The sequence below is a fragment of the Epinephelus moara genome, chromosome 21, assembly GCF_006386435.1.
Source record: "Epinephelus moara isolate mb chromosome 21, YSFRI_EMoa_1.0, whole genome shotgun sequence".
NCBI lineage: Eukaryota > Metazoa > Chordata > Actinopteri > Perciformes > Serranidae > Epinephelus > Epinephelus moara.
The window spans coordinates 37,852,230-37,866,308 of NC_065526.1; the positions used below are offsets into that span (position 1 = coordinate 37,852,230).

The window sequence follows — 14,079 nt, forward strand, 5'->3', positions numbered from 1 at the left end:
TTTGATTGGTGTGATGTGTGTAAAACCCACTCCACGCCTTCTCTCCTCCCTCTTTCCGACTTGCGCAGGTAGGAGGGACAGAGGTGGGAAAGAGGAGTAGCTGCGCCAGGTGCACGGTGTGCCAAACCTGCAAAATCCGCCTGGCCACACCCAGCCCGCCTCGCCCGGTCTGCGAAACTAGAGCCCTATATCTCCATGCAGAATAGTCGGTAATTGAAAAATTTAAAACTTAGTTCTTGACATCATAATCACCTGTAATAATTTTGTAAGACTGGGCTGAACATTCCTTACAGCTGAACCAATTGGATGTTGGAATGTGATGGACGTAAACATGTTCATATTTTAAGCTAAGCTACTTCTTAAGTTTTTTTGAGGGTTACTGAGAGAAGGGCAGCTTTTTTTTAATGTTACCAAAAGATTCAGGACTTGCTGAAATTATGTTAATTTACTGCAAGCATACTACTACAGGTACACTTTTTTTTCTGGTTGGTTCTTTGCAGTCCTGGGAAATATTTTGGCAAGTGTAACCTTCCACTTGATACATCTCTTCCATTTGTTGCTACTGTTGTATTAGTAAAGATAGTGGAAGTAAATTTATCTGTTTATTTAATCAAGGATCATTACAAATGTGCTGTTTTAAAAGTAGCACATAGTAACATAATGATAAATAGTAAAGAATGAAATGAAACAATTTGATTGCATCAAAATGCATGGATAATTGTTTTATAATGGTATCATACCCCTTTCAATCGAATGGAATCAGAAGGTGCCTATAGATTCCCACCAGTAGTCTTTATACATATTATGCCCATCTTTATTTCATTTGAACCCGCCTCTGGAATCTCCACATAACCAAATTGTCAGTGTTGCACTGATAATTGACCTGCTCTTGGACATCCTGGTGCAGTAAATTAATTACAATCAATTACAAACACCCTGTCTTATGCTGCCTCCCTGTGTGTCATCCTTGAACCTTACCTTGCACAGACTATTAAGTGTCAAATATACACTCACTTTATAAAACTGCCAGCGTCATAATTATTAAAAGTTAACATGTCACAGTGGCGCAGAAACAATGTTGAAAACCATGTCTTTGTTAAGTGTGGATCCAGACTCTCAGTTTAACTGTCATATTCATATCTTCAGTCTAATATAACAGGCTGGCTGCGGAAGGCCCTGGAAACAGACAAGAAGGACTGGCAGAAAGAGACAGAGCCTGAGGCTGACCAAGATGGATACTACCAGACCACACTGCCGGCCATTGTCTTTCAGGTAACACGCACATGCAGCATTAATACACACACACACACACACACACACACACACACACACACACACAGAGCCACCTAAGACCTTTGATAGTTTGAATCAAAGGACGTAGACTCTGGCTATAAACCTGCCATTGGGGCACTGATTTTGGCCAGCATTCTCCTTTCCTTTCACTATCTGCATGTTACTGTTCTCAAAATACAGTTTTATACTCATACTGCTTTGTTCTTTCGGTGAATTGTTGTAAAGATCTATAACGAATAAAATAACTTGTTAATGCTCCTTGGAAAACCCTAGCCTAAATCTCGCAGATGTTGATCTGTTTTCTGAAATGATCAGTTTGAGTTGATTTTCCACATCTTTAAACTCTGGCAGCAACATGGATCAGAGACAATGACTTCACCAATATATCGGTCTGTGCCACTTCAAATGAGCTACTGTTGTAATAATGTTCTGCTGGAGCTTCATACAGCCAGCAAATCATCAGGGGTTTTAATAGTCCAGTGAGCTCCTCCAGAGCTAAAGTATAGTCAGGCTTCACCACTAGGTCACCTCTTTGTCTTTTTTTAATCACTTAAAGGTGAATCACACAGTGACATATGATGTCTTTGTGGTGTTTTCATGTGCAGGGTCATTTTGATGACAGTGCTCACCTCCCCATGTGCAAATGTTCCACCAAAACAACTTCAGCCCCGACACTATTTTTTTAAGAGCACCGTCACTACATCTCGGACTTAGTGCCGCCCAAGATGATTGTGATTGGTTTAAGGCCTATTCAGTGGCCCAGAAGCAACCTCCGAATGGCATGGCTAGGGAGTGGTACCAAGACCTGGCATTAAACAGCCCGGGGCAAAATTAATTGAGACCGTAGTATTAATAAGCTCCACTGTTATCGGCTCTTTCACAGCTCTCTTTTAAGTTCTGGTTTTATGTATCATCATGCTGCAGATTCTCTCCTGCATTCTGCAAGCTGACCTCCTCCACACACACACGCAGACACACACAAACATGACAGAGTGATGTCAGCCAACAGCAAAGAGGCGGTGCAGATAAAGGGAGTATAATTTCAAGATTACTCTAGTTGATGACAAGTACATTAAAAACTTTGCCAGTAAAAAGCCAGTGCTTTTTCAGTACACGTGTTCAGTAAGTAGAAAGTGATATTTCAGTCTGCTCTGTCCACAGTCTCTTACTCACCGCCGTTATGGTTTACAGTTGCGGTTTACAGTTGCAGTTTACACAAGCACATCATGCTAGCAGGACCAATAGCAAATTGCTAAAAACAAACTAAAATGAAAGCTGTCTGTTTAACTTAGTTTGCCACTTATCTTAAAATGTACCTGACACAGCCTACCTGCGGACAGTGAGTGTCCTCAGTAAAGGTGGTACAGAGAGCAGTATGAGTGACTGATACTGATGTCTGGTCTTCATGCTTATATAATGTAACTCGTAGGGCTGTACCCAAATATTCGGATATTCGAATATTCGTTTCTATGGGTAGGTATTTGTTATAAAAAATATTTTTTTTTTTTTACTTTTTTTTTTGGTGCTAAATGTAGTCTTTTTGTTGTTGGTAAATGTAGGATATCAATAAAAATCAAAACTTTTAAATTGCATTGTTAAAAATGTGAAAATATAGTATCGCCTACCAACTGAGCTTGTGCGCACGGCAAGCTTGAGTGCATCCGTCTGAGGCTGTGGATCAATGCCAAGTTTTACCACTTTATCACTATTCCCTCTAACTTGTAGCTGTTTTTTCGTTATCTAATTTAATATGAATTATGGAACCATTTTTGTCAACGTTTGTTTCCCCCGTTTTGTACAATATGCGTGACACAAGTGTGTTTTGAAAACGACCGCCGGACTGTCACCTGCTCAACGCATCAGTACCTTTGGATGCCATGACAGTAATACCCAATAATGTCAAAATATCATTTACAGACCGATTTAACAGACGATCACTGCTGCCCGACCCGCAGGTCCATTTGCGGGTCCCGCGGGTTACGGGTCGACCTGCACATCACTACTCAGCTCAGTCTATAAAGGCTGTACACAACAGTAGACATTATATTCTATTCAGGCCGGCAGAACCAGCAGCGCATCGGCTCTACGTGCGCGGCACTGCTGATTAACCATTTTATTGCAGCACAGAGTGTCTGCCAGCAACCAATTACTTGCAGAGGCTTCCTACAACTTGTTTCAACGGTTCCGATTTAATCAGAAGACAAATTAAACAGGATGACTAGCCAATGTGAAAATCAAAAGAAAGCATGAAATAATGTACTGAAGGAGACTGTTGTGCCAGCACATTTTTTTTGTGGTTTGAGAGCAAAGATCCGGTCGCTGCTGTGCAAAACTCCGCAATATAATTAGGTCCGAAAAAACCCCGGAGGAGTGCTTCGCAAGGAGTCTTTGAAAGGAGCCGAGCCTGGCGTAAAACCGGAGAGAGCAGGCAGCACGGCTGCAGCACGGCCACAGCATTTTATTGACACGTTAGGATTGTTTCCAGTGAGATATTATTGAGTTAAAATAGTGACTTTGCTGTGGTAAACAAGGCTGTTGCTGCCATAGACTGTATAAAAGTATGCCCTGTGTATTTTCCGAAACACTTGACCCAAAAGGAAGATGTCAGGAAGTGAGGTGTGTGCATGTGTGTGTGTTTGTGTGTGTGTGGGAGAGAGAAGGGAGAGCGGGAGATGTTGGTAGAGTGTGTGTTATTAGATACTGTTAATGCCAATTGTTATGCTTCTGTGTGTTGATAGCACTTTTTTTTTATTGTTTCTGCATTATGTGATGTTCCTTGGTCAGATATGACTAAAAAAAAATTTTCATATGTTACACGATAAACATTGCTACTTTTACTACAATAATTTGCTCTAGAAATTTGTCATTACCAATAGCTGAGAAAAGTTTTCAATAGGTTGCCTGCTGCTAAAAATGTCTGGCCCTTCAAGATTTTCTGGTTTTAAAATCTTGCCCAGTTGAATTTGTAATTAAATAGCCCTAGTTTAAGGAAAGGAAAACAAACCAGAGTGTTTATTGCCCCTATAGCAGAAAAATAATGGGTGATTCCAGACCTTTTACTAGTTCTGACACAGCTCTGTGGAGATGTCCATATGCTCCTGCAACATCATAGGGCCTGAGTCCACTTTGCGTTTTTTTCCTTAGCGCCAGCATCTTTTTTCAGTTGTTCTCTATGAGGAGCGGGTGTATACGGCCGCAGGACTCAACAATAACGATTGCCCGAGTAAAACTCAAGGTCGGGCATGTAAACTAACAACTCACTTGCCCGATTGGGCAAGTTGCTAAAAATAGTAAAAGTTAATAACTAATGGATAAAATAAATGTATTTTAAAACGCGCTCCTTCGGCTCTGATGCAGCGGTCTCTCTGCCTGAAGTCACACAAGACTGTCACAGGCACAGGCTGTGTAACAATGTCCTGCCCACAGCCCCCACTGATTGGTTACATGGCACAAGTGAAGCCAATCAACACTGAAGCCTCTCTACATGCTGCACTGTGTATGCAGCATATACGAGGAGAGGAGAGAGCTCTGTCTTACCTCTTCATCAACTGAAGTCATTATTTTGCGCGATGGATGCTTCATATAATAACATAACAATATACTATTTATGATGTTATGTCATCGTTTCATTTCTGTCTCTTAATGGTCACGCGTTAACAATTCTCCTCTGCTCTCTGTATCGTGCACGGCGGAGTTCCGCCACACACACAGGTGAGCACGCTAGAGCGGCTCGGGCCGCATTTTCCTGACCAAACCTGACCCCGAGCCCGGCACAGTTTGTCAGCTGACAAAGTTATTGTTATGGACAGTGTGTAAATTACCATCAACAGACTGTTGTTACGCACACACAAACACGCTGCTCGCACAGCAGCGCAGCACAGCACTCTTGGTGCAGAGCTTGTGTTGCGTTCAGGCGTTGTCACGTAAATAACAACTCCCAGCACTTAAATAGGTCATAGCACAAAACAGCAGCATGTCAAGTGACTTTTTACTTTTATTATTTTCAATAAAATTGTATGTTCCTAAATCTTGAGACACCTCATATGTAAGCTAGACAGACATTTCACCTGCTCATTACTGTGCACACATGTACTGTATGTACTTAGTCCTAAAGAGCCCTTCTGGTACCAGTAGATACACAGAAACATTCCAGCAGGCTGTGCTTTGCAAGCATACAAAAAAGTTTCACGCATGTGAAAATTATTTTTCATGCATGTGCTTCACCTCCACTGCTACAACTCCATCCTAGGGGAAACACTGCTGTGTGCGTTTTGTGCAACAGGTGGATGTGGTAGTCTACTGGTAGAGTAGAGAGAGAGCTAAGTAGCGTTGAAGTAGAGTAGAGCAGGGCAGAGAGATGGAAGCAAAATATATTAAAGCTGGTGTTAATACAGCAGAACTGGAGAGAGGGGTGAAAAATAAATAGAGGTGGGCATGGCTCAACAGAGAACGATTGACTTTCACTTTAAGCCCTGACACTGTCATTTTTGTGTAGGAATTAAGCTACAATACATGACATATGTTGTTTTAATTACTAAATACAGTGTGAATAAAGATTACATAACATAAAAATAACTGCAGTCTTTGTTATTTGATAGCCGCTGAAATTAAACAATTTTTATAGGGGAGGTAAAAACTGACTTAGGGCAAGTAGATCTCTGACCAACTTGCCCGACCGGGCAAGTGAAAAAAAACCTTAGCATTGAACCCTGGGCCGCCAAGAGAAAAAGCACCGCACCCAGCATCTTTTTTCAGAGCGCTCCGCCTTTTTGTGCGGAAGCTCTGACACTTGAAGTTGAAAATCTTTGAACTGTTTAGAAAGGCACCAGTGACATCACTTTCTTTAGAAAGGCTACTGTCTAATGTCACAACAAAGACAGAAAAGCAAATTTTTGGGGGAGCAGATCGGACAGTGGACACTGGATTTTGCTCGTGAATGTTGTGCTTATATCACCATTAGCTTTGTAAGCTTGAAGTCAACTGTGTCAGCCCTCTGTTAATGTTGCGATATATTAGCTCTCTGGCTAATGTTAGTGTCAAGATAAGTCGTCATAGGAACAACATGCGCAGCACTTCAAAAAATCACTAAAAAAGTGGTGGGATGACGCGTTCCCCAGCTTCCTGCCGCTACTTTTCTGCCAAAAAAAACCCACTATGTGGACACAGGCCCAAAACTTGTGGCTACTTAGAGGCTGTTTTCATGTCCCTTTGAAGACAAGCAGCCCTATTATACATGTGTGCTATAAATGTTTCGTCATAGCAGTGTTCCCAACCAGATGATGAACTGTACAGGCTTTTCATTCAACACTTAGCTCTAATGCCAGATTCATCTCATCAGACCAGTCAGTGTTTTCCTTGTTCCTACTCTGTGTTTTATTTGACCAACTAATATTTCCCCTGAGGAGTTGGTGGAGACCAAATCAGAGCTAAAAGGAAAGTAAATATACTAACACTGCTCCAATTAATGCTAATGTCTGCTGGATGTGTAACAGGCAGATGTTGTGCTAGCATATTAACCACATCAACTTAAAAGGTGATAAAATATATCAGTGTTGTGTTTACAGCTAGTTTCTACTGCCCACCAGCGGCCTTAAATTATTAGACAAGGACTTCTGACTGAATGGAGTCAGATAGAACTGATATGCCAAGGACGATGAAAAAAAACTCAATCTGAGTTTTAGTTTAAATCTCACAGCATATATTCCAGACTGTAAATGAGGTATAGTATTCGTGTATCTCAGTTGAATGCATTTGTGATACTCCAGCCATTGATTGATTGATTGTGATTTTCTAAATATTGAAAAAAGGAAGGGTCATGAATACTTCCTGAAGCCACTGCATTTGTGAAAACATCTCATCTCACCCTTTCTCTCTCATCCTTATTTTAATGTATCTTCACTCTTCTTTAGATGTTTGAGCAGAACTTGCAAGTTGCTGCACAGATTGATGGGGATTTTAAAGAGCAAGTTCTAAAGCTCTGTCTGAAACAGATGAACACTTTCCTTATCAGGTAACTTTTTTCATACTTTTTGACTTTGTTTCTGATGTGATAAACCTCACCTTTAGATTGATGGGATTCATTTCACCACATACACCACAAGCTCAATGAAGAAAGATGTCAGAATCTTTCTGAATTTAAGGGTAAATAAATTATATCTCAAAGTATTAGAACCTGGGTAATTTTTCCACTGCCCATGGTTGTGTGCTCTTTGAAATTTGGATTGTGTCTAGGGGTCCAAAATGTAATAAGTTACCCTTTAAATATTGGTTCCATGCAAACAGTGATCAAGAAAACAAACTACTGCAATAATTCTTAGGATCATTTTGTAAATCTAACACATGTGTGTGTTGTTGTGTGCAGGTACAGAGAGGAGGCGGTGAATTACAAAGAAGAGCACCTGAGAGACAGACAGCTGCCTCAGTGTTATGTACAGTACATGATTGCCATCATCAACAACTGCCAGACATTCAAGTAAGATCTAATTTTATACATGAATAGAGTAAATTAATTCAGTAAATGATAACTTTGGTCATGTGATAATGTCAAGTTGGTTGGCAGACAGGAGGGACAGCTAGTGTATCATATAGAATGCAGTGGTGAGTGTTGTACAGTAATTTTCACCTGTTGAGGACAGAATGATAAGTGGAGTCAAGCAGCCTCAAAGTGATGTAGCTGTATGACCATCAGAATTAACACTTTGTAGGTTAGTAGGAGGTTGGATGCCGGTTGCAGTTGCTCACTGATATCTGTAAATAATATGTTAGAAGAGAGTGAGAAGGAAATTTTAAAACAGTCAATTTGACCAGCTAGCTTTTTTTATGCCATGTACTGTATACCTAGTTTTCTTTAGATTTCAAGAGAGGATTGAAGGTAAACATGGATTTTAATGCCTGTGAATGGTAATTAATGTGTTTTATTTATTTTTGCAACTCCAAAATATAGTCAAAAAAAGAAGCATCATCTCTATTGACCAAAATATGAGAGCTAAAAGTCAGAGCTGGAGTAATCTGTCTGCAGCAGTAATCAATTAATGTATTTTGCATTTGATTCTCAGAGTTTTTGCTAAAAATGCATTAAGACAGCCCTTGATTAACTGGGGCCATGGTTAAAAATGGTTTTTCCCCACCATTCTCTTATCCATTCAGTTTCAGTAGGGGGCTAGAATGAGTCTCATGTAAACTAAGTAGATTGAATATATTTTTTATCTTAAATCCAGTTAAAAACCTAATTTCTTTTGGCATCACTGGTGAGCCTATTGCACCTAAAACGGTAGGTTGAGATCTCACACAAACAAAATTATGTGCATTATGGGTTAGGGTTATGGTTATGGTTATGTGCACGAACTGTTCCAAGTTATAACTTAGAAATTTCTTGAACCCAGTGAAGAACAGGCTTATTATGTATCACACATAGGTAGAAAACCTTAAAGTCAACATAGTACAAATATCTACCTATGAAATAAAACCAATGAATGTAATATTACAGCCATAAACAATTATGAAAATTAGCTATTTTCAAAAAGAAAAATTAAATGATGGAGTAATAAAACATCCTTAAATTTTTATTTATCTGCAATGAATATTGATATTTTGCCATAAAGAAGTAAGGAAACTATAATAATCCTGAGGAACATAGACAGTCAGAATATCCTAAAAAGTCACAAAATTTTTTATGCAAGTCGAAATAAATTCTTGATGTAATGGAACAATTTTAGCACTACACAGACTCAAAATGTGGAAGCAAGATAGTGACAACTAATATAGATAATCATTTTTGAAAATTAATGATTCCTTGTTCGGTAAATTTTTTATTTTTTTATTTATTTTTTTTTAATTTTATATACTTTATTAATCCCCGAGGGGAAATTCAATTTTTCACTCTGTTTGTCAATTACACACAGGTCCGAACACACACATGCACAAACTGGACCTATACATGCACTAAGTGGAGAGATGTCAGAGTGGGCTGCCCATGACAGGCGCTCTGAGCGGTTGGGGGGTTCGGTGCCTTGCTTAGGGGCACCTCGGCAGTGCCCAGGATGTGAACTGGCACCTCTCCAGCTACCAGTCCACGCTCCATATTTTGGTCTGGACGGGGACTTGAACAGGCGACCCTCAGGTTCCCAACCCAAGTCCCTATGGACTGAGCTACTGCCGCCCCATATTATATAATACATTATATTAAAAATATAAATTTTTAATATTTGATAACTATAAAAAACATTCAGCAAAAATTCTCCACACAAAACAAGTTGCAAATTATCCTTTGGGTTTCTTGGATGTTCAGTACAAATTTAAATCCAATCCAGTGAAAAATAAGCATTTTTTAAGGCTTACAGTATGTTGTGGCCAGTTTCTTAAACAAATTAGACAAAAGAAAAAACAGAACACCTTAATTTGGAGAAACAACTGCAGAAAAAAGAAAAATAGTATTAAAACAAGTAAGAGAAATAAATCAAAGGAAATTCCATTATACAGGTCCCCTCAAAGGACCTCAGTGCACGTGGCAGAACCAGCATTTAATCTTTCTCATGATTAGATTATAGGTGGACTGTGAGTTGTGTCCTGACCAGCAGCCGGTAGAGGAGCAGATGGAGGAGAGCTTAAACTGTCATTGATGATTTCACCAGCAGATATGCCACTGTCCACATGCTTTAACTGAGTTAAACTAGCTAACAGCATGCCATGGACACGTTTGACTATTTTCACTAGCTATATGCCAATGAGCAGCTGTCAACTTTTATTTACTTTTATCAACTTTACTGTGACATCATGTTCTGCAAAACCACTTTTCTAGCCATTACTCAACATCAGGAACTCAGGAATAGATGGGGAAATATGACACTAATCTTGGGTGTCCACATTTAAATTATGCTGATTGTTTAGATCTTCTGATCTGCCGGGGGGAAGATATGTGTGAAGCATCCATGTTTTCACAGACATGGATGTAAACTGAGAAAAAATTGACTAGTGTGTGCATACATGCAACCACAAAGCGCTAATTCTAGTTTCTTTGGTACTGAACACTGGGGTTCCATATTGTAATGCATGGCCATTGTCTCATGTGTTCTTCAGAGAGTCTATTAACAGTCTGAAGAGGAAGTACTCCCAGTCCTCAGAGCCCACTGACAGTGATGCTGCCATAGAGCGGACACTCAATGAGGTGGCCAAGGAGGGATGTCAGTTCCTATTGGATGAAGTCTTCCTAGACCTTGAAGTAAGAAAGGGTTGTATTTGTTGCAAAGAATTGGTTCTTTTATGCAAAGTCATTTGTATTTTGTATAAAATATTTGCATGTGTATTTATTGATGTGAAATCTAGTTTGTTACAAATGGGTTCAATATTCTCCTCATATTCTGTTTGCTTACACGGTGTGCATGAAATTAGGCTATGAACTGATGTTAAAGGGGCAGTTTACCCATATAACAAAGAGAAACATTCCCACAGGTTAGTGTGATCTGTTCAGTATTGCTGTGACTTTCGTCAGCACCCTAATACACCCTAATTAATTTCACCTAAAACAGTTTAGGTGAAATTAATTTGATTTGTGCTGCACATTGCTATCAAAAATTGCATTTTAAAACATAATGGTAACATCCCTGAATAATGCTCTGTTACTTCCTGTGAAGAATTTAATTGACACCTACAGAATGTTCAATAGAAAATCATTTTGGTGTTTACACCAAATACATTATCTTCCAAGTTTCTTTTTTATTTTGCTTATTGCAAACATTTGTTACAAAGTAAAAACGCACAAAAACTAAGAATACTACCTCACAGCTTCTCACTGCTCTGTAGCTCATCTGTTTACGAAGACAGTATGTTAGTGTGTAAGTACTTGGTAACTGATGCATAAATGGACTTAGGACATATCCAGTGCCTTTTGTTTTTATGCCTCTGTACAATAGCCGTGGCCATAGTCATTATGTTTTTGGGTTGTCCATCCATCCGCCCATTCTCGTGAACGCAATAGCTCAAGAACACCTTGAGGGAATTTCTTTAAATTTGGCACCAATGTCCCCTGGGACTCAACGATGAACTAGTTGGATTTTGGTGGTCAAAGATTAAGGTCACTGTGACCTTGAATTCGTCTCTTTCTCGTGAACACGATATCTCAGAACACCTTGAGGGAATTTCTTCAAATTTGACAGAAACATCCACTTTGACTGAAGAATAAACTGATTAGAAATTGGTGGTCAAAGGTCAACATCAGTGTGACCTCACAAAACAAGTTTTTGACCATAACTCAAGAACTCATTACGCTCATAACAAAACCTCACACAAATGTCTAGCAGAATGTAATGATGAAGTGATGAGTGAAGTTCTGCAAAAACACTATTCTGGCCATTACTCAGCGTCATATCTCAGGAACAGAAGGGGAGACATTTTGTCAGATACTGAACTCTTGACACTAATCTTGGGTGGTGTAATCTTGGTGCCCACCTTAAAACTGTGCTGATTGTATAGCTCGTACGTGTGTGAAGCATAAATATTTTCACAGACATGGATGTTAACTTTAGGAGAAACTTGACTGGTTCACGGAAGCATACAACCACGGGGCAGTAACTGTAGTTTATTTTAACTGACAGTAAAAAGGACAAAAACAAATTAAGGAAATTCTACCGATTTAACAAAATGTTACATTCCATGTAATTGCTTTGATTTTGACGTGTCACTGACCAGCATCACCTGAATGAGCTGCTGACCAGGAAGTGGCTGACAGGCTCTCATGCTGTGGACACCATCTGTGTGACAGTGGAGGACTACTTTAATGACTTCAACAAGATCAAGAAGCCCTTCAATCAGGTAGGACTTTTTGCATGGTATATCCAAAAATTGTGAATTAGTTCTACTGAATCTTCATGGAAATGTGTGTTATAGCCCTGTGTGGCCATGTTGTATTTATAATACAGATATTATTAACATGATGTTATGACACGTGCAGGAGATGACGAGCGAGGCTCTGCGCAGGGTGGTGGTGGAGTACATTAAAGCAGTGATGCAGAAGAGGATCACCTTTAAAAACGCTGATGAGAGGAGGGAGGGAGCTGAGAGGATGATCAAAGAGGCTGATCAGTTTAAGTTTCTCTTCAGGAAACTGGCTGCTGTGAGTTCACACTCAGGGTCCCTACAGGTCCCTAAAAGTTTTTAAAATTTCAATAATTTGGTTTTTGATGTTCATGGTCTAAATGTCGTAAGATTCTGGAATTTTTCAGTTTTAATGTTTTATTTCACTGGTATTTTATATGCCAAAACAATGGCCATTATGCTATGTCCAATACATATTTGTTTGTATGCTAAATAGGTAGTGTATACTTTGCTTCAAAGGTGGCAGTATACCTTGTATTGCTGTGATCCACCTTTTAACCTAGAAGACGAATGTTTTGGGGTAGAACAAGTATGACCCAAAGTGTAACCAGATGTTAAAACTCGGACTTGTTGACTTATCTGAAAGTAAGAAAACACATAGAAAACAGTTAAAATTCAGAACAATTCAATCTATAAGGTTCAACATTGTCCATAAAAATACTGCGTACATTATAAGAGCCATTTGAAATCATTAATCACATTTTCAGCAATCAAATCATATAATGAATGATGTTGAAATGTGCAGCACTTTGCACCATGTATTAGAAACATTGCACATTATCCTAGTAAAACATGACGGCAACTCACTAAATAGAAGATAAGAAATAACAATTATTTACTGTGTACTGTATAAAATGTCCCGCTTCATAACAATTCAAACACACACACACTCAAACTGGCACACACTTGTCCAGGCTTCTTTAGATCTCCCATGTGCCCAAAAGCACCTCTCTTGCTAAGCCCAGTGAGAAGACATCCATGCAGCGCCAGTGTGTGTGGGGCTTGGATGTACTACGCTCACAGACAGCTGCGGACTTGTACTGTTTGCATGAACACAGTTCCGTCCATTGAGTCTGAGAGCCACAAATGTGTCTGTGCGTGTGTGTAAAGAAATTTTGGTAATAAGTAGGGCTGGGCGATAAATCGATTTTATCGATTAATTCGAATTTGCAGTTTAGGCCGATTTGTTTTAATGAAAATCGAGTTTCTATTTAAAATCCGCCACCGCCACCGAATAGGGTGAGCAGGGTCTACAATCCACTGATACAAGTTTTTCAAAGTCAGGTATCAGGCTTTACTTTGGAAAATCACAAACGAGGGTGAGCTGAAAAAGTGAAAATGGGTCAGTTGGTTCCATAGCTGGGTTACTGTGGCAGTTAGTATATTTAAGGTCTAGTGTGTTGGATTTAGTGGCATCTAGCAGTGATTTCGCAGATTGCAAACAACTGAAACTTCCCACATGCACCACTTAGCACTTAGACATAAACAGCTCGTTTCAGGTGATTATACAGTATTGAAAACATAGGTATGAATTAGGGTTGTCACGATACTAAAATTTCAAACTCGATATCAATACCCAGGAAAATATTCAATACTCGATACCATTTTCGATACAGCAGCAAAAAATTAAGAGGCATGTCATTTTTTAAATAAAGATCAGAACAGTAACATCAATGATAACAACAAAAAATCCCCCCAAAATAAATAACAACCAGAAACAAGATCTGTCCATACAAATGTATTTATCTACAGCCCTGTTTATTTTCTGTGCTTCTGGTGAATTGGCACCATATTTTCGTTGCTGATCAAATAGAGTTGGTAGTTTAGGCTCAGGATGCTCCTGTTTCTACCTCACTATGTGATCAGAGAACCAGGGGTTACGGGAGAAACCAAACGTTTTTTCAGCTTCAATCTGTG

The 14,079-nt window shown here is 39.3% G+C and overlaps 1 protein-coding gene across 1 annotated transcript in view; it reads left to right on the plus strand.

Moving 5' to 3' along the window:
• Positions 1 to 14,079, plus strand: part of exoc3 (exocyst complex component 3) — a 28,599-nt gene that overhangs the window by 12,919 nt on the left and 1,601 nt on the right. The window contains exons 9-14 of the mRNA XM_050032392.1: positions 1,147 to 1,272; positions 7,203 to 7,303; positions 7,655 to 7,765; positions 10,369 to 10,510; positions 11,977 to 12,099; positions 12,239 to 12,400. Of these exons, the coding sequence (XP_049888349.1) occupies positions 1,147 to 1,272; positions 7,203 to 7,303; positions 7,655 to 7,765; positions 10,369 to 10,510; positions 11,977 to 12,099; positions 12,239 to 12,400 (765 nt within the window). The remainder of the gene's footprint in view (positions 1 to 1,146; positions 1,273 to 7,202; positions 7,304 to 7,654; positions 7,766 to 10,368; positions 10,511 to 11,976; positions 12,100 to 12,238; positions 12,401 to 14,079) is intronic.